Here is a 17,967-nt window from a genome sequence, read left to right as displayed (position 1 = left end):
GCTATTTCCTGTCTAACCTTAGAGAAAAGTGACCTATCTTTCTCTTTACTGTTTCCTCAGAACGCAGTAGAAAATACTATTTACTACTTTGCCAGTGTAAAGGATCTGTAGAGGAATAATAGTATTTCTCTAGAGAAATGTTACATCTGTCATCACTTTAAAGTTCTAGGATATTCCTTTTTGCCATGGTAGGGAAAAATGGCTAAGCAGTGGTGGGTTCAGCACATATGCGTGGTGAGAAATCCAGCATTTGCTTGAGCATTTACCCCATCTTTGCCACAGTAAGGTCGAGCTTAAAAACTGGAAAGTGGGCATAATGGCAGATGGAAGAGAGTTGTTTGTACAAATAATCAAAGTCAGTCATGGTTTTAAATATCTTTAATTCAGCTGTTAACATCTATGCTTGCCTGAGACCAGGGCACAGATCATGACTGCTCTTCTGTAAAAGAACAGCAGGATCTGTTCTAAACTGGGCATCAGGCAGTTGCAATGTTGATAGTTTTGTAGCTCTTTAGGTTCTGGAGCTGAAGGCAGGTAAGATGTGCAGTGAGTCTTCTGGGCCCAGTTTGGGTGGGGGTGAATGGGATTTGCAGCTGTTGAGTGCTTTTAGGTTGCACAGAGCCCAACCTGAAAGGTGAGAAGGGATTATGCGGGAAGTACGCCTCTTTGTAGTTCTAGTTTCTGGCCCAGGAGGTGCATTTGATCGACACAGGTATGGGGCCAGAAAAGGAAAGGGGGTTGAGAGGGGGAGGGTGGCAGGTAGTGGTTATCTGAACTATCCCAATGGAACTGTGATGTGGTGATGGTCTGGGGAGGGATATATGTCAGGAGGGTTGAACTCCCCATGGAGTCATCTAAGGTTACTTTGCCATAATGCAGCTTCTTGAGAGCAGTGTGTGTGTAGGCAGGGTTAATGCCTTTTTGGGTGACTCAGCTAAGCCAGGTTTGTCTGGTTCTTCAGAGAAGGGGTAGACTGTTAAAATTGTAGCCAGGGACTGTCTTTGTTGCTGACAGTGGGTAGTATGTGGAAAGATGCGTCACGAAGAGTATAGTTTCACCCCATTCACGTATGTTCATGTGGCTATCTAAAAAACGATTTCTCAGCAGCAAATAATTTCTCAATTTTGTAGCTCATTTCAGCAGCCTATAACTGTTGTCTTATCTAATGTGTATTTCTCCCTAGGGCTTGTAGTACTTCTCGTTAACCTTCTTGTTGGCAGGGAGCTTTCCTTCTGCTGTCTAGGCTTTTGGGGTTGAAGCTTTCAGAAGTGTTGTACTGACTTCAGCTTATGTATTACACATCTGTTGAAAGTTATGTTACCTGGATTTTCTTCTCCTCAGTGAAAATCTTCTGTATTATCTGTCAATAAAGGATGGGATGCCTGGGGCTTTCATGCTGCTGTAGTCTCTTCCTGCCATGTTGTTGCTCGCTTAGTTTTGGGGACATGTTTTCCTGCACAGGGGTTTTCTTTAGCTGTTCTTAGATAATTCAGTTTGCACTTACTTGTACTTTCTTTGTCTGTAAATGAGCCCTCGCCCTGCAACCGCTATCACACACTTCTCCAGGGGTTCGGTGAGAGGGTTCAGGAGGCCGATCTTTGCTGTGCTTGGCTGATACTGTACCATGTTTTCTGGAAACTGTTGGAAGAAGGAAATGAGCTGAAACTGAGAGAAGGAAAGAGATTCTTTTGTGGTTAAAGGGAGATATTATTTTTTTTGTGTGAGAGGTTTCAGTCTGAGCTGCCAATTGCCAGAAGGGGCAAAGTCCAGCTTACTTTCTTCTTGACTATGGTATTCTGCTGTAGTTCTGTTCTGCATTGTGTGATTTCCATACTGGTGAGTGAGTTGGGAGTCATTGGGATTTCTTATGCTCACACGTAGACAAGGTAGAAGAGGGAGTACTGTATACAACAGTGTGACACAACACACTTTTCCCAAACTGATGTCTCAGTGCTTTGAAAAAAGCCTGAGGAGAGCTACTCAACCCAGCAGAATTTTTTTTCTCTTTATGACTATGAAAGCTGTTTTCTCATTACTGCAGTAACAGAGCAACTGATCTAACCTCAATAGTGAGAGGGGGATCACAAATGATGATCTCCTCCTGTGCAAAGTATATGTAGAAGGAGTCCTTGTCTTTCAATACGGCAGTCAGCCTAAGCAGGTGGTCCTGTCCCAATTCTTCTTTGTATTGCGAGTAAGGCAGAAAGACTTGCAGGTTGTTAGCTGGAATACAGAGTGATGAAATACAGATGACAATGCAGATGATAAGTACTATTTGGTCTTAGGCTGCATAGTGCCTAAGGGTGTTTAATGCCCAATATTGTACTAAAAGCTGCAGTGATCCCACCTGCATTTGCAGATTCAAAACATTTGTCAATGTCAACTTAAAGAAAATTTATTTCTGTCCCCTGCAATCAGCTGTTTGGGAACCTTTTGAAAAGTTACAGCTAAGTGCATTTTTCCTGAAGTGAGAGGACTAGACACATTTTTCTAGCCATGCACCCAGTAGAATCCTTACCTTCATTGCTTCTCAGGGTAAAATGAAACTCTTCCTTCCAAAGTTGGGTAATGGGAACACCATTATAATGTAGAGACTGGGCCCCAACTAGCAGGTGAGTAGCCTTTTCTCCACCACTGTGGTTAAATACTTCAATGGAAAGTGGAACATCTTGTCCCCGTAGCAGAGAATTCCTCAGTTGGAGGTGCATGAAGAGGTTAACTGGCTCTTCAAGGGCAGTAGGAACGAAGCTAAACTGTGTTTTGCTGCTGCTGATGATTGTCTCAAGCTTCTTTATCTTTGTGTAGGCTTTGTCAAGTACAACTTTTTCCTGAAGAGAGCCTGTCACAAGAGAGCACATATTTTAGCATTCTTTACTAGTGTGAAGCAGTAGATGCAGAAGGATGGCATTGAATCATCCTGGCAGTACTGTAGATAACTGTTTCTATCTTTATAGAGAGAGCCTGCTGTGCTTCAGTTGGAGCAGATTGAGAATTTCAGCTGACAGGACAGTCATTGGAGGTACCCAAAAGCTTCTGTTAGGAAACGTTTGTCTTAGTTTTTAAAGCACCTCGGTGCTAACATCTGTCAGAATAAAAGAAGCAGTTGCCTTTTTAGCTATAGCTGTAGCTAGGGCACAGGACTATGTTGTGATGGACTGCAGCCAAGGAGACAGCATGCCATGGTCTAAGATGGGATGGTAGGGTTGGGTAAGGGAAATAGCACTCAGTAATAGATTCTGAAGGGGGTGCTACTTTTCAAGGGAGCGATTTAGACAATATCTGGAGCAGTCCTTTTCAGAAAGCTGGAGTCTGAAATATATATATATTACAGAGATAATGGGAGGTGGAGATACAGAGTGTACAGGTAACAGAAATCAGGAAAGGTTTTCCAGACGGGAAAGTACCTGCTGAAGAAGGGTGTTGCCCTTGAGAGAACTCATTAATGCAATGGAGCAGAATGAAATTTGTGCATGACTTCTATAGACAGCAAGAGTAAGGTGTCCTTGTACCACTCAGAAAGGGGAAGTAGTGAGAAGTGGATGACCCTAATGCTCTGGTACAGCTCTGCTCTCTAGTCCTTCACTCTTTGTAATGATGGCAGAGAAAATGTGTTCGACCACTTGCCTACCCCATACTGTTCAGCCTGGAGAAGAGAAGACTGCGGGGAGACCTCATAGCAGCCTTCCACTATCTGAAGGGGGCCTACAAGGATGCTGGGGAGGGACTCTAGATCAGGGACTGTAGCAAGAAGACAAGGGGTTATGGGCTTAAAGTGAAGAGGAGGAAGTTCAGGTTAGCTAGAAGGAAGAAATTCTTCACTGTGCAGGTGCTGAGGCACTGGAATGGGTTGCCCAAGGAAATTGTGAATGTTCCATCCCTGGCAGTGTTCAAGGCCATATTGGATGGAGCCTTGGGTGGCATAGTTTAGTGACAGGTGTCCCTGCCCATGGCAGGGGGGTTGGAACTAAATGATCTTAAGGTCCTTTCCAACCCTAACTATTCTATGATTCTATACCTTCAGGATACTTGTAGTTCTGTGTGATATCCTCACAGCGTTCACTGCCCACACTCTTGGTGCTGATGTTGTTGCCAGTGTACTTTGTGCTACCGAGAGCTGGCTTGAGGGTGTCATCTGCTTTTTGTATCCAGACCTGGCGCTTGGCATTGATGGCAGCAAAGAAGTAGCAGACATCATAATTGGCTTCTGTGTCCCCTTCCTTGATGGCTTGAACAGGGGCTGGCCCACAAAAGGATGGACCTGAAGAGAAATTGTGGCCTAGCTAAGACTCAGGTGCTTTACCAACTGGACCCATGCCTAGTTTAGACCAATACCAGGAGTGGTGAAGTATCTAGTTTTGGAGATCATTAGGGAGCAGTGCTATGATAGAGGTACACAAACCGAACAGATGAATGATGATTTAGTGCTTAAATTCAACAGGGTGAGTCCCTGTCCTTTTGCATCCTTCCACTGGAAATTGGGAAGGGAGGAATATTGAACTGCTTTATTTGTTCACCACTCCACTCCCACCTCCGTACCTCCCCAAAGCCCATCTTTGATATTTTACCTTTGCTTTTTTCCTGGCAGGTGGCATCCAGTGCCTGCCACCCACTGTATTCTGGTAGCAAGTCTGCTCGAGCCATCCAACATTCATTCCAAACATGGAAGGTCCTGCAAGAGACAGCATCATGTGCTTATATCAAGGGACTAAGATCTGAGGTACAGTAAAGTTTTAGCCAAACCACAACCAATTAATGCTCCTTTGAAAGAGCTCAGTGCATGTTGAGGAGCGCAGAGACTGGGGTTTTGACACAAATAGAGTTTCTCCAGCTGGACTGGAGACTATCATTCTTCCTTTGTGAGCCCTAGTAATAGGGTGCTTTTCAGTTTGGGTTGTAGTGATTTCTCAAGAACAGGTTATGTAGACAGGATTTCAGCTGGGCTGTCTCCTAACTGCCTCCTTGCAGCTGTTTACCTCTTTCTTTCCACCACCTCTGTCACTTCCTATATACAGGTATTGTTTCAGATTTGTGTTTGGGCCCTGCCATGTTTTCTTACCAGACACGGGCATTCTTGTCTTGTGTTAGCAGTGTCCCATCTTCATCATAATACTCATCCACACTCAGGCTGCTGTTAGTGTTGTGAGCCCATGTAAAGCCTGTGACCACCCTGGTAGGAATTCCCAGGCACCTTAAAACTGCAGAAGAAAGATCTGTGAATCAGTTGTACATCCTGCCCTAAGGGTCCTCTAGTGATGTAGAGCATTTTTTTGTGCTAGGCCTATTAGGAATGGCACCATGCCTGCTGTTTTTATGCAAGAGGCATTGCACCTTGCCTTGGGAAATAAGCTGTCATAGGTGTGTTCAGTGAATGTTGTGTACTGATACTTTTCTATCTTAGAGGTAGCGATGCTGAATGTTGATGAAGAAACTCTGAGGATCTGCCTCTCACCTAAAAATTAAAGGTTATTTTACTGGGTTCTGTGTCAATTCAAGAATTTAGGCATATGCTAGAGATTCTGCAAATAAGGCTTTGCTCAGCACAGAAGTCTTTGAATCACCACTATACCTGAACACATGACTGCAGCAAACACCCAGCACTGCCCGTAGCGGACAGGCTTGCACTGCGATGCAACCCACTGCCGGAGGATGGGACTGCTTCCCAGCCACTTGGAAGGGGGTGTCCCATTAAAGTATTGCCCAGTCCCACATTCTGTCAGGATTCCTCTAAACTCATCAGAGTTCAGCTGCAGAGAAGGAGAGAAAGATGGATTAAGGAATTTCCTCTCTTTGATAGGAATGCCTCGTCCTGTTTCCTGAAGCTACCCCCAAGGCAGATGAAACCAAAAGAATGTTCTGTGCAAAGAATGAAGGTCATGGCTGTGCAGTACAGGTACAACAGCTTCCCCTGCGATTTATTCAGTAAGTGTACTGCCATTGCTAAGAAACTCCTGCAGCCCTACTTGTTTGCTGCAGGAATATCAGGAAGATCTGGAGTTTGGCAGGAGGTGTTGTTTGTAAGAGCCCTGAGAAGGCTCCCTCTTTGGTCAGTGCATTGTGTTGCCATAAACTGGAATTGAGAGATGCTGGCCTTTGCTCTGTATTGGGGCCTTCTCTGCTAGGGTCAGGGCTGCTGGCAGCTCTTCTTACCATGGCAGCAACTGTGCGGCAGATGTAAACAGGGTTCTTGCGCTGGATGTGATCCTTGTCTCGATGGCGTTCACCTACATCCAGCAGTGTGAAGCAGATGTCGACAATATCCTCCTCAAACTGAAATAAGAACACATAATTTCAGAAAATTTAGCCTGAACATTTGCTCTCTGGAGTCCCTGCAAGGATTTGTAACTCTGCAGATTATTTCTCTCTTTCCACTGATAGTCTTATAGAAGTGCGCTGTAGAGAAGAGGTCCAGGCAGAGGTTTGGAGAGGGAGCACAACATATTAAAGGCAGACTTACAACTTTATTGAAGCAAGGTGAGAAATGCATTAGCATGATACTGCATTCCCTGACTGAGGGGAATTGATGCTTTTCTGAAGCACTCTCCAGGTTGACACAGAGGTACTTTTTTCAGTCTGGTGCACTGAAATGGGATAAAGTCCTTTTCTAATCACTGTCTGTACCAGATACCTTGGGCAGATTGGAAGATCTACTTGTTTGCACTTTGCCTGTAAAACAGAGAAAGTAACTAAGCTTTGTTAAATGCTTTTATATCTGTTGATAAAGGAAGGCACACAAAGCCCAGATATAGATCAATGCATTTCTTCATAGAGGACAGCCTGAGAAGGTAGCTAAAATTACATATACTGGTTTATGGGACTTCATACACAGGTCCATGTTCTCCTGCACAGTCTTAGACAAAGACAGGGAGTGCAGACTGCAAGTTCTTTCATCAAAGCCACAGTATGGAAATGAATGGCATGCACAAAGGAGATATGCATCCTTCCTTTGCTGGTGGGTATAAGAGAGCACAGACATACTGGACCTCTTGCTTACCTGACTAAAGTCCCAAGGCTGTGCTAGGACTGCGTTTTCTGTCCCCCAGTAGATGACACCATCTTGGTTTAAAATGTACTCCTGCCTCTGTGCCTCATTAGCCAAGAACACCTCGTCATCTAGATTAGAAGAAAAAAACATCAAGAAGAGAGCATTCCTGGTCTCAGATGCACTTGCATCTCTCTTACACCAGCAGATTCCACTGCACTCCAGGGACTTCAGCAGTCCCTGGCATTGTGCCCTGAAAAATACCACAAATGCTGATTCACACAGGAAAGAAGAATTTCATTGTCTTATCTGTTTGCTTGTTTGAAAAAGTTTCTCCAGACCTAGGCTATTGTGCTAGCTGGCTCTTTTACTCTCCTGGCTGTTGTTGACTATTCCTAAAAAACATACAGTGGTTGTAATCAGACCACTTATAATATTGACTCATCTTAAAATCTTTATTACAGGAGGACAGGGCTCTGGCAGTGGAGTACTCCAGGAAGGGGCAGAAGTGCTGAGACAGGCAGCTTCGAGCTTTCATTAGCCCTTACTCATTGCTAAGGTGCTGTGAGGAGGGGACAGGAGTGGCCGTCAGTGTTAGATGACCTCAGCCTCCATGAAGGCAGAGTGCCATCTCTGCCAAAAAAAAAAGGCTGGTTTTGTGAAGTGACTGATCCTATCCTGCCTTTACTGTTTCTGACCACATACCTTGGCACCATGGATTAAAGAGAAGGGTGAAGTTGCCCAGGAGATGGTCAGACTTGGAGGCATGTAAAAGCAGAGTATACTGGCCAATGGGAGCATTGGCAGGTGTGTTCACAGAGATGGTCCAGAAGCATGGGTCCTGTTCTTCCAGTGCTGCACTCCACTGCTTCTGGTCTCCCAGGCTGGAGATGGGAAATTCAGTCTGGGTTCCATCTGCTTTAGAAGGATGGGATCCTGCAGCCAAAGAGAGCTGGTTGTGTCTATTCCAGACACACACCCTCACCCCATGCAGACTGCAGGGACCTAGACTAATCTGTAGCCATGACTCCTTTCTTGTGAGAGAGTCTTAACCCTTTAGCAGTTTAATGCCTAGTAAATCTTCTTAAGGTTAGTACTGTGCTCAGGCCCCCATGTTTGAAAGTGGGATGCGTATTTCATAGATTTGTAAAAACTAGGAACAACCAGAATGGCGCAGGCCTGCTGCTTCTGGATTTCAGTGTCTCGTAACAAAAGTCACAGCCAGATGCTCAGATTATGCTAAAACAAGCTAGGGCTGAATGCTGCTACCTTTCTCAGAGGTTTTACTAGGAAACACTCTGTAACAGCAAGCATCTGTAACAGACTAGCTAAGTTTGAACTTCCTAAACCATTCCTCTCCAGGGGAGAGGAGAGATCCCATGAGTCCTTTCAAATCAGAGAGTAGTGAACCTGCGTTGGTTATTGTGATACAGTGTCTCTTCTGGAAAGTGGTTTAATTTTGACCCTGCAGTTGCAGCAGCAGGAGACTCTTCTCTGCCTTAGATAAACAGTTAACTGGCCTCACTTCTAAATTTGGGCACCCCTGTCCAGCTCTGGACATGACTTTTGCCACCAGGTCTGTTCTTAAGGTGGATGGAGAACCAGAGCTCTGATAGCAATGGTAATGATGTTACCTGTCTGTACTATGAGGAGGATCCTCTTCAGCTGCCACAGGTAGTTGTGTATTGGAGCTGAGAAGCATACAGTGATAGTGAATGGCTGCCCTCGCCTCACCATAAGCCTTTCAGTGCTGATTTCTTCTGTGTGGTGGTTATTGTTGTTCATTGTGACCTTGAAATCACATTTCTTGATGCTCAGACCTGTAGCATGAGAAGATATAGAATGAGTTTGGGGCTGTGAGCTGCCCACAGTCTGGTGCTGGACCACATCCTGAGGCACACAAGCAACTGATCATGTGTTTCTCCACTTAGAGAGTGAACCCCTACCTTTGGGACTTTCTGCCAACTAACTGTAAGGGCCTTCACTGTGAACTTAGTTGTTCTTGTGTCAAGTGGCTAATGAGCTGCCTTTGCTTATACCTTAGGATCAGTAAGTGAACCAAGTGATGATACAAAAGCTCTTTCCTGCCCAGGAAAGGAGATAGAACAGGCCTGAGCATTCAGATGGTATAGATGTATGTTAGTATTGAGCATGCACTGTGACTACATTTAGAGTCTTGTTCTCTGTACTCAAGGGCACAGATGGCACTCAAAGCAGCATCTCTCCACATGGTTACGTGGTTGAAATTGTGCACAGGAGACAAGCTATTTCACCCCACTTGCAGTGTGGGTGTGGCTCTTCCAGCAGTTACTTTACTGTGTACGTCTGATATGCACAAAGAGCAACAGCTAGTGCAAATTTCACTGCTGGTTCGAATGTAATGTGCCAATATAGTCCTGGAACTATACTGGATCACGGCAAGTAAGACATGTTTTCCTTCTTTGCACCACATACGATTATCAGTCTCACACCCAGAGCTGCAGGAGGCAAAAGAGCACCTCCTCCTGTCTCCTACACATGCGTCATACACGTCATACATGCTTTTGTCCAGCACCAAAAGAGAGAAAAGAATTGTCACAATTTCAAGCACCCAGTTTGGTGCTCAGTGGCTGTACTGAGATCATGTATTTGCACTTGTCTTACAGTTTTGCTGGTGGTCTTAATATTTCCAGACTTCTTGTTGAGAAGCAGGTAACACCCTGTTTTTTTTCTCAGCGTGGTTTTTCTCAGGCTTGGGATCATGCTGACCTCACTTATCTCTTCATCTTTCAACTCATCAGTTAGATCCTTGAACCTGTGTTTTGTAAGCTGCTGTCTGTTACATGACACATTCTGTCACTTACTCTGCCTTGCTGGCCTAGGCTCTCCCTTTGTTCCAGCTAAAATAATCCACGGAGCATTCCCCTGCTGTCTAAAGCCATTGCTCCTGTGTTAAAGGCGCAGTGAGTGCTCTTTGCAGTTATCAGTGGTTTGCTCTGTTCTTCATCTGACTTGCCTTGTTCTCTACATTGATACCTTCTCCTGTTCCTATTGTTCTGTTCGTTGTGTTTTGTTTTTTCAACACTAATTTTGTCGTGTTGTTTTCAGTGAATGATTCTGGTCTGGCTCTCACATCCCTTTATGACTGTCCCAGCTCATAGCTCTGCACCGGTTTAAGCTTTACAGAGCCAGCTCTGACCTCCTATATTTTCTTTGTGATGAATACGTCAGTTCTGGCTGTCTTGTAGACTGGTGAGTCATATGCAGTGTGGCTCCTTTTTTTTCATATGACTTTTTTGTGGATCTAACTTTTTTGAAAGATTGCTTAGAACCTAGACTGTCTTCTTGCTCAAGTAGCTAAAACACTTCGTAATCTCTCTGCTTCAGTTTTGTAGTTTGGCTTACCTTCCCCATGTCCTTCCCCCATCCTCAGTGCTAAGGACTCTTGCCTTTGCTTCTAAACTTTCAGATGTCTGCCTTAGCTGCTTCCTGCTTCTCTCAAACGCCCCTTAGGCATTGATACCAGCTTTTGTTTGCTCCCCCTTTTTAGGCAGTGCTCTGTGTGAATTGAGTTCCCTTACCATTTAGAGAATTTCCTTGGCTCTTGCCCTGTAAGAAGCCCAACTCGTTTACAAAACTCATGAACACTGTCTTGGAGCAGGGACAGTTGCTTTACCTGACAAACAACTGGCAAAGGCTTGGGACTAGCCAAAGTGATTTTTGCTTACCTTGACCCATGTCTAGTTCCCCGTACTGTGAAAGCCTTCAGCTTCTCTTGCTCTGATGGGCAATGGCTCCTTCCTTCAGCTTTCTTTCAAAATTATCCACTTGCAGAGTTGTTTGCTCAATTTCTTTATATGGGGTGGATGTGATGTGGAGACCTCTCCTTCAGCTTATCTTGCAGGCCTGCTGTGCAGATGTTGAGGACTCTTTTATCTTTCAGACCACACTAGAGACTCACAGAAAGGGGTAGCTTCCTACATACAGATGAGGCTAAATTCCACAGTGGGATATGAAGTCTTTAAAGACAGCCAGTGACAATTTATTTCAAGAGTATTGGAGATGCCAATGTAGAAAAGAGAGTAGGAAATTCAAGTCTTAATTTGGCTCTAAACAACGCAAGGAACGCACTTCAAATGTAAGTGCTGAAGAGCTGCTCTCCAACATTGGCCCTAAGCTGTTTAGCTCCTAAACCCTTCAAGGAGTAAAAAAACCCAAAGATCAATACATCCATTGACCTTGTGCCTAATTGAGAAAAGTGAAACCATTTCAAAATGAGGAAGCCTGTTAACCAGTTTTTGCAAAGTGTGGATGCTGTCTTGGGTGAGACTTGTCACAAAATCATAGAATAGCTGAGGTTGGAAGGGGCCTCTGGAGGTTGTCTTGTCCCAGTCTCCCGCTAAGCAGGTCCATGTAGAGCTGGTTGGCTAGGACCATGTCCAGGTGGTGGTTTTTGAGTATCTAAGGATGGAGACTGCAGCCTGAGGTGCTCCAGTCCTTCATAAAGTTTGTGTCCCTTTGCTGGACTCTCTCCAGTATGTCCGTATCTCTTGTAGGCTCATTGTGGCCTCAGCAGTGCTCAGTAAAGAGGAAGGATCGTGTCCCTTGACCTGCTGGCAATACTTTATCTAATGCACCCCAGGATATCATTAGCCTTCTTTGTGAAAAGGACACATTGCTGCCTTATGTTAGCTTTGACTTTCATTAGGAAGCATGGAGGTCACCAAATTTGCAGAAATTGAGAAACAAATGTAAGCACATTGAGGAGATACTTCAGTAAACTCTGTGAGTTTATTGTTAACATAAAATCGCAGAATCGTAGAATAGTTAGGGTTGGAAAGGACCTTGAGCTCATCCAGTTCCAACCTCCCTGCCATGGGCAGGGACACCTCGCAGTAAACTGTGTCACTCAAGGCTTTGTCCAACCCGGCCTTGAACACTGCCAGGGATGGAGCATTCACAACTTCCTCGGGCAACCCATTCCAGTGCCTCACCACCCTCACACTAAAGAATTTCCTCCTTGTATCCAATCTAAACCTCCCCTGTTTATGTTTGAACCCGTTACCCCTTGTCCTGTCACTGCAGCCACTAGTCCCTCCCCAGCATCCTTATAGGCCTCTTCAGATACTGGAAGAGTGCTCTGAGGTCTCCACGCAGCCTTCTCTTCTCCAGGCTGAACAGCCCCAACTTTCTCAGCCTATCTTCATGCAGGAGGTGCTCCAGTCCCCTGATCATCCTCGTGGCCCTTCTCTGCACTTGTTCCAACAGTTCCATGTCCTTTTTATGTTGAGGACACCAGAACTTCACACAATACTCTTAAGTGGGGTGTCACGAGAGCAGAGCAGAGGGGCAGGATCACCTCCTTCGACCTGCTGGTTACATTCCTTTTGATGCAGCCCAGGATACGGTTGCTTTCTGGGCTGCAAGTGCACACTGAAGCCGGCTCATGTTCATTTTCTCATCGACCAACACCCTCAAGTCCTTCTCCTTGGGCTGCTCTGAATCTCTTCTCTGCCCAGCCTATAGCTGTGCCTGGGATTGCTCTGACCCAGGGCCTTGCATTTGTCTTGGTTAAAGTTCATAAGATTGGCATCAGACCACTTCACAAGCGTGTCAAGGTCCTTCCCTCCAGCGTATCGACCAAACCACACAGCTTGGTGTCATCGGCAAACTTGCTGAGGGCGACTCAATCCCACTGTCCATGGCAAAGGTGTTGAACAAGACTGGTCCCAACTCCGATCCCTTAGGGAAACCACTCGTTACTGGTCTCCAACTGGACATGGAGCTGTTGACCACAACTCTTTGCGTGCGGCCATCCAGCCAGTTCTTTATCCACCCAGTGGTCCATCCATCAAATTGATGTCTCTCCAATTTAGAGACAAGGATGTCGTGTGGGACAGTGTCGAACACTTTGCACAAGTCCAGGTAGATGATGTCAGCTGCTCTTCCCGTGTCCATCAGCTCCATAGCCCCATCATAGAAGGCCACCAAATTGGTCAGGCAGGATTTCCCCTTAGTGAAGCCATGCTGGCTGTCACCAAGCACCTTGTTGTTTTTCATGTGCCTTAGCATGCCTTACAGGAGAATCTGCTCCAAGATTTTGCCAGACACAGAGGTGAGACTGACTGGTCTGTAATTCCCCGGGTCATCCATTTTCCCCTTCTTGAAAATGGGGGTTGTATTTCCCTTGTGCACGTTCAGGTTCTTAAGAATGTCTCGAACCTGATCCTCTCCTACAGTGGGCCTAAGGTCTTCATTCTCACAGTACCTGCATCTGCCTTTCATGACTTGGGCAGTGTGGGCAGTGTGGTTGGAGCATTTGCCAGTGAAGACTGAGGCAAAGAAGTCACTAAAAACCTCAGCCTTCTCCTTCTGACATTTTAAAATGTCAGTTTTAAAATGTATGATTTTAGTAAGTGTCTGACCGTTTTATATGAACGGCTACGTGTGGTATGCAATGCCTGGTTTGCGGTGGTAATCAAACCTCCGCTTTGCACGGTTTTTTGGTACACACGTGTGGCTGCCTATAGGATAGTGCCATCTCTTGGTCAACTTGGTAACTGCAAGTAATATTCATTACGTAGGATGCATGTTGAAAACTGTGAACAAAGAGCTACCTGTTGCCCCTTTGTATCTTTCATTACAAGGAAAAGGGCTAAAAAGCCTACTAAAAAGGTTAGCCCTCAAAAGAGACTCCTCCATCCAGTGCTCAAGTGCTTGTACTGGCATTCCATCTGGTGGGGGTTTGCAATCCTAGGTTAGATACCTGAGGTTTTCTATCCAAGATCTGAGAGAAGAAATGAGTTGGCCACTACAGAGCTCAAAACATTTAGCAGAAGTGCTGGTATTTCCTACCTGTAAATCACCTTTCTGTCTGGACTACAGGGTTCTCATATGTTGATTTTTTTCCAGTTGTCAGTTGTTTCACCTGTTAGTTTAACTGCCATTCATATCTGATCCAACACTTGTGTTTAGTAAAGGCAAACCTAAAACACGGTCTTTATTACTGATGGTACTAAAATGGTGCCGTCATTTCTATATCTTTCAATTGTAAGTGTACTGTGAAAATTTGAGTTTGGATTGATTCAGCTATTTTACTCTGTATCTTGCAACCAGCAATTTGCATGTCTCTGTGCAGGCAATCCAAACTTTCAGATGTGTTGATAGGTATTTCTGATGTGCACATACAAGAATTTGTATTCTTTATATTTTGGTGGTTAAAAGGTGGTCACACTGGCACTTTGGAGTAGTATTTCTTCCATGCACTCAGCATAGCTGTATTTGGAATTTTGCACAAAGGTTCTCCTCTCTTCTTACTGGTTGCCTAACTTCAGTACAACGTTGTCTGTTGATAGTGTTGTGTTCTGTGTCAGGAAGTAGTCAAATTGACAGCCCTTCAGATACAGTGACAGGTTGGTCTACTGTATGGATCCTCCAAAGCTGTTGCCCTAAGAAATCCCAGCAAAGAAGATCAGACAGTTCAGAAAAATAGGTGTTGGCTTTTAGTTTTTTAATCTGAACTGTACAGGGCAAATTCAATAACCTTTTGACTTACTTTGTCTTGCAAATTTTTTGAAAGGGTGATTCTTTCATATGCTTTCCACATAGCTATTACTTACATATTTCTGGCTCCATAAAGGAGCAACTTACCTTTGTGGGAGCTTCAGGAATAAGCATTCATTATGACATTCTTTTGAAAAGACTGGGTTTGGTTTTTTTTCCCTGCAAAATTCACCCCTCCTGTAAGTCCTTCTCTGTGATCTCTCCAGTCACAAAGTCAACTTGAAATTGGGTTTTTCAGGCTTCCTTTTATTCAAGAAGTCAAAGCATATAAACTCAAGCTGTCCTTTATTATAATATGGTCCATTGTCCTGCACAGGTGCTACTTGTGAACATAATTTGCTCATGCATTTAACACATATTAATCATGCTTCTGATGTGTGCCATTGTTTATAAACAATGCAGTTGTGATAGACCAACATTCTGCTTATGCTGATTTAAACCTCTGAACTTGAGGATGTAATAACATCAATGTCAGCATGTGTAACCTCATGTACCCAATATCCATGAAATCAACTAAATGAATTCCTTTCTTTGTTATAAGGATTCAGTAAGAATTAACATTTACTGACTCACAGTTAACCATGTCCAAACCTATACTTGTCTCTAAAATGCAACAAAAGCAGAAGCATGTGCAGCTTGCTAAACTGGATCAGGATGGAGGTTCATCCACTGTAGTCTATTCTCTGATGGTACACAATGCCAGATGCCTCAGAAGAATGTGCATGAGCTTCACCCCCAGCAAGTGGGGCATTATTTTGTAGTTGATTTTCAAGACAAAGTATGTTGTGATAATGCAAGATTTAATACCACTCTGGGAGTTCTCATTAGCGATAAATATTCCTTATAGTGGTCCCCTCCTGTCTACTTTGCAGTCTAACATCATTAGTAGGAATCACAGAAGCACAAGGGGCTGTAGTCTCAGTTGAGCTGTTTGCTTATATTGAGATCTCCTTCTGCAGTTGACATGGCTGATCTGATCTAACACTCTGTATGATGGCGTACTGAAAATTGCTTTCCTGCTGTGTATTTACCAAGCTGAGTTTCACTGATTGTTATACTATCATCCATTTTGCCTTGTTTGGGACTCTCTGAAGTTCGTGATGGTTTTTTAGTCCTCAGTAAATTAAAAGGCTATATGTTGTGAGTAGATTTTGCACTCACTTTTTGCACTGCTTCTTTTGAAAAAAATCATCCAAGTCTGAGCCAAGTGTTGTCACTGTTCTGCATCCACTACATCCCTGACATGCTCATAGAAATTGAAAGGAAAAGTGACCCATAAGATCCTGTAAAGTATCCATCCTGGATAGATATTACTGCATTATTATCTTTATAGTGCTTGGGGGATTCTTGGTGTTCTACAGGTCCCAGCATAAATCCATGAAAATCTAATTTTTATTACCTGTAAAAACAGAAGCTTAAAATGTTACCTGAGCATATTTAATAACTGTGTTTCTTTCTGAATGTAGTGATAACAGAATTCACGCATGTAATTTTTCCTTTTATTGTGTCTACATTTTCAGCTCTGACATGGCACATCCATGAATTCGATGTGAATTTTCCTTTTTGGTGGAATTTGTTGTTTCTTTAGAGCAAGAAGAAATGTTTACATTGTGACTACTTCTGCTTCATCTTTTATTGTGATTAGTAGCCTGTGCATTTGGTACACAGTGATAGATACTAGGTGGTAAAGTAACTGTTTTTTTAACCTGTAAGAGAGTAGTATTTTAATTGACTGGCCGAATCAAGGCTCTTGATGCTCAGATCAGGAGAACAGAATGGTGGGGAGAACCATTCACCATCCTGGGACTGGTTTTAATATCTTTCAAGCCAATTCGTAGTATGAATGTGTCATGTCTGCCAGTGCTCTTGATTTTTTTGAGTGATCTGAATGGAATGTGAGCTGCGTCAACCTCTTGGACATGCTAAGATTTAAACTGTGTATTTATAAAGAAAAATGCTGATAATTAACTGTATTTTACTCCACCAGCACCCACTGAGTTTTGACTAAGGGCTAAACGAAGATTATAGGTTTGGCAAAAGCTATTTAAATCCTGACTTGGGCACTTACACATTTTTCTCTGTACTAACAATTAGTTTAATTGAATAGTTCTCTTATGTCCAACACAGGAAGAATGTGTATTTCTTTTACGTGGCACTGGCCAGATCTGCATTTTAACACCGAAACTGAACTGAGTGTGCTTGCTGAGGTCAGTTAATAATGCTGACAGCCTGAAGCCCCAGTACTCACAATGCTGCAAAGCTTGGAACTTGGCACAAGCTTTAGGGTTTATTTTCCTTTGAACAGCAAGCTTCCTTTACAAAGAGTTAATTAGGATGAGGTCATTCCAAGCTTATGTGGCAAACACTGTCTGAAATAATTTCCTGGATTATATTTACGAAGAAATACTGAAAGAATTTGAATGACTTGGCTGTACTGCGTGTTAAATATAATGGCAGTCTGCATTCTTGCAAGATTTAATGAGGTTTTTTTTTTGAAATACCATCACTACCTCAAGGCCGTTTTTGAGGTTAGTGCAGGACTGCATACCCTGACTTTGCAAGATGCTGCAAGACTTAATTGATGGGTGCAAAGCTACCTATTCCCTTCTCCTTTGCCTGGAGAAATCTGAATTCCTCTGTGTGTGTGTGTCCTTTTCAATCTTCATTCCAGTCTTCTGGGCAGACTAGTTTTGACAAGCTCCTGCGTCCCTTGTAAATACATGAGTTGGTGGCAAAATATTGTAGTAGGTGTAATAAAGTAGGAGTTCATATGTTCTGAAAATTTTGTTGGCTTTAAATCAAAGCCATTTAAATGAGAGCTCAGTTCAGTCTGTGTTGCAAAGTCAGTTTGTGTCCGTGAAACATTCTTTCTGGGGGAAGTTTGGACTCCATTGCTGGACAGTACTAGGCACTGTCAGGAGGAAAAGGTCAAATTATCTCTTAGGAGCATTCAAATCTTTGCCATTTTGGCTTGTTAACTCTTCAAGGAAAAAATAAACACAGCGCTGGGAGTTAGACATGGGTGGCATGGTGCCTTCCTCATGGAAGATGATGATCGACTTTAAGTAGCTTTGTAGAACGAGGATGTGTAACTGTTAATTGTGAATTTTCATATATCCTTCTGATTATATGGTCTTGAGCCTTTTATTCCAATCCTGTGCTTTCTGAGCACTTTGCAAAGTATCTCCCTCTGCAAACAGAAAAATCATTTTTTTCCTGTCTGCTTTATGATACCTGCATGAAAGGAAACTGGTGGAACTTCTTGTGGCATAAGTTAGGAGGATAGACTCAATGACTTTCTAGGATACGTATAAAGGGCTGGGTGAAGTGTGTGGCAGCAGGTGCGGGCGAGTGTCAGCCTTGGTGGTAGTGCCAGTGCAAAACAAAAATACATGTCATAGGCTGCTTTTTCTCATGTGGTCTTGTGGACAAGTTTGAGCGATGCT

The 17,967-nt window shown here is 43.7% G+C and overlaps 1 protein-coding gene across 5 annotated transcripts; it reads right to left on the bottom strand.

The window, feature by feature from the left end:
- Window positions 1-363: 363 nt before the first annotated feature.
- On the bottom strand, window positions 364-10,837 carry LOC134166265 (protein 4.2-like). 5 transcript variants are annotated; one of them, XM_062623768.1, is made up of 13 exons: window positions 10,687-10,835; window positions 8,614-8,799; window positions 7,685-7,915; window positions 6,992-7,110; window positions 6,148-6,267; window positions 5,567-5,744; window positions 5,057-5,195; window positions 4,566-4,669; window positions 4,016-4,258; window positions 2,519-2,839; window positions 2,063-2,223; window positions 1,505-1,659; window positions 364-627 (listed from the first exon to the last, which is right to left on the bottom strand). In XM_062623768.1, exons 1-13 carry the CDS (start codon window positions 10,694-10,696, stop codon window positions 477-479), a joined length of 2,118 nt encoding a protein of 705 aa, XP_062479752.1. In that variant the 5' UTR covers window positions 10,697-10,835; the 3' UTR covers window positions 364-476. The 5 variants fall into 5 exon arrangements, with proteins under 5 accessions (XP_062479752.1, XP_062479753.1, XP_062479754.1 ...); XM_062623769.1 differs by having other exon boundaries at window positions 1,505-1,638; window positions 10,687-10,833; XM_062623770.1 differs by lacking the exon at window positions 8,614-8,799 and having other exon boundaries at window positions 10,687-10,836.
- Window positions 10,838-17,967: the final 7,130 nt, after the last annotated feature.

Source organism: Pezoporus occidentalis, unplaced genomic scaffold (assembly GCF_034315485.1).
Source record: "Pezoporus occidentalis ecotype Australia unplaced genomic scaffold, CSIRO_AGI_Poc_V1 ctg259, whole genome shotgun sequence".
In the NCBI taxonomy this organism is placed as follows: Eukaryota; Metazoa; Chordata; class Aves; order Psittaciformes; family Psittacidae; genus Pezoporus; species Pezoporus occidentalis.
The sequence above is the reverse complement of the archived record's forward strand: the minus strand, read 5'-3'. Positions and strand labels throughout refer to the sequence as shown.

Bases quoted from the DNA above. Each gene is read 5' to 3' on its own strand.
- LOC134166265 (XM_062623768.1), bottom strand. The intron at 7,916-8,613 runs GTAACATCATTA...CTTTGGCTGCAG, and splicing joins CCTCCTCATAGTACAGACAG to GATCCCATCCTTCTAAAGCA. The intron at 6,268-6,991 runs GTAAGCAAGAGG...TTCTTATTTCAG, and splicing joins AGCCTTGGGACTTTAGTCAG to TTTGAGGAGGATATTGTCGA.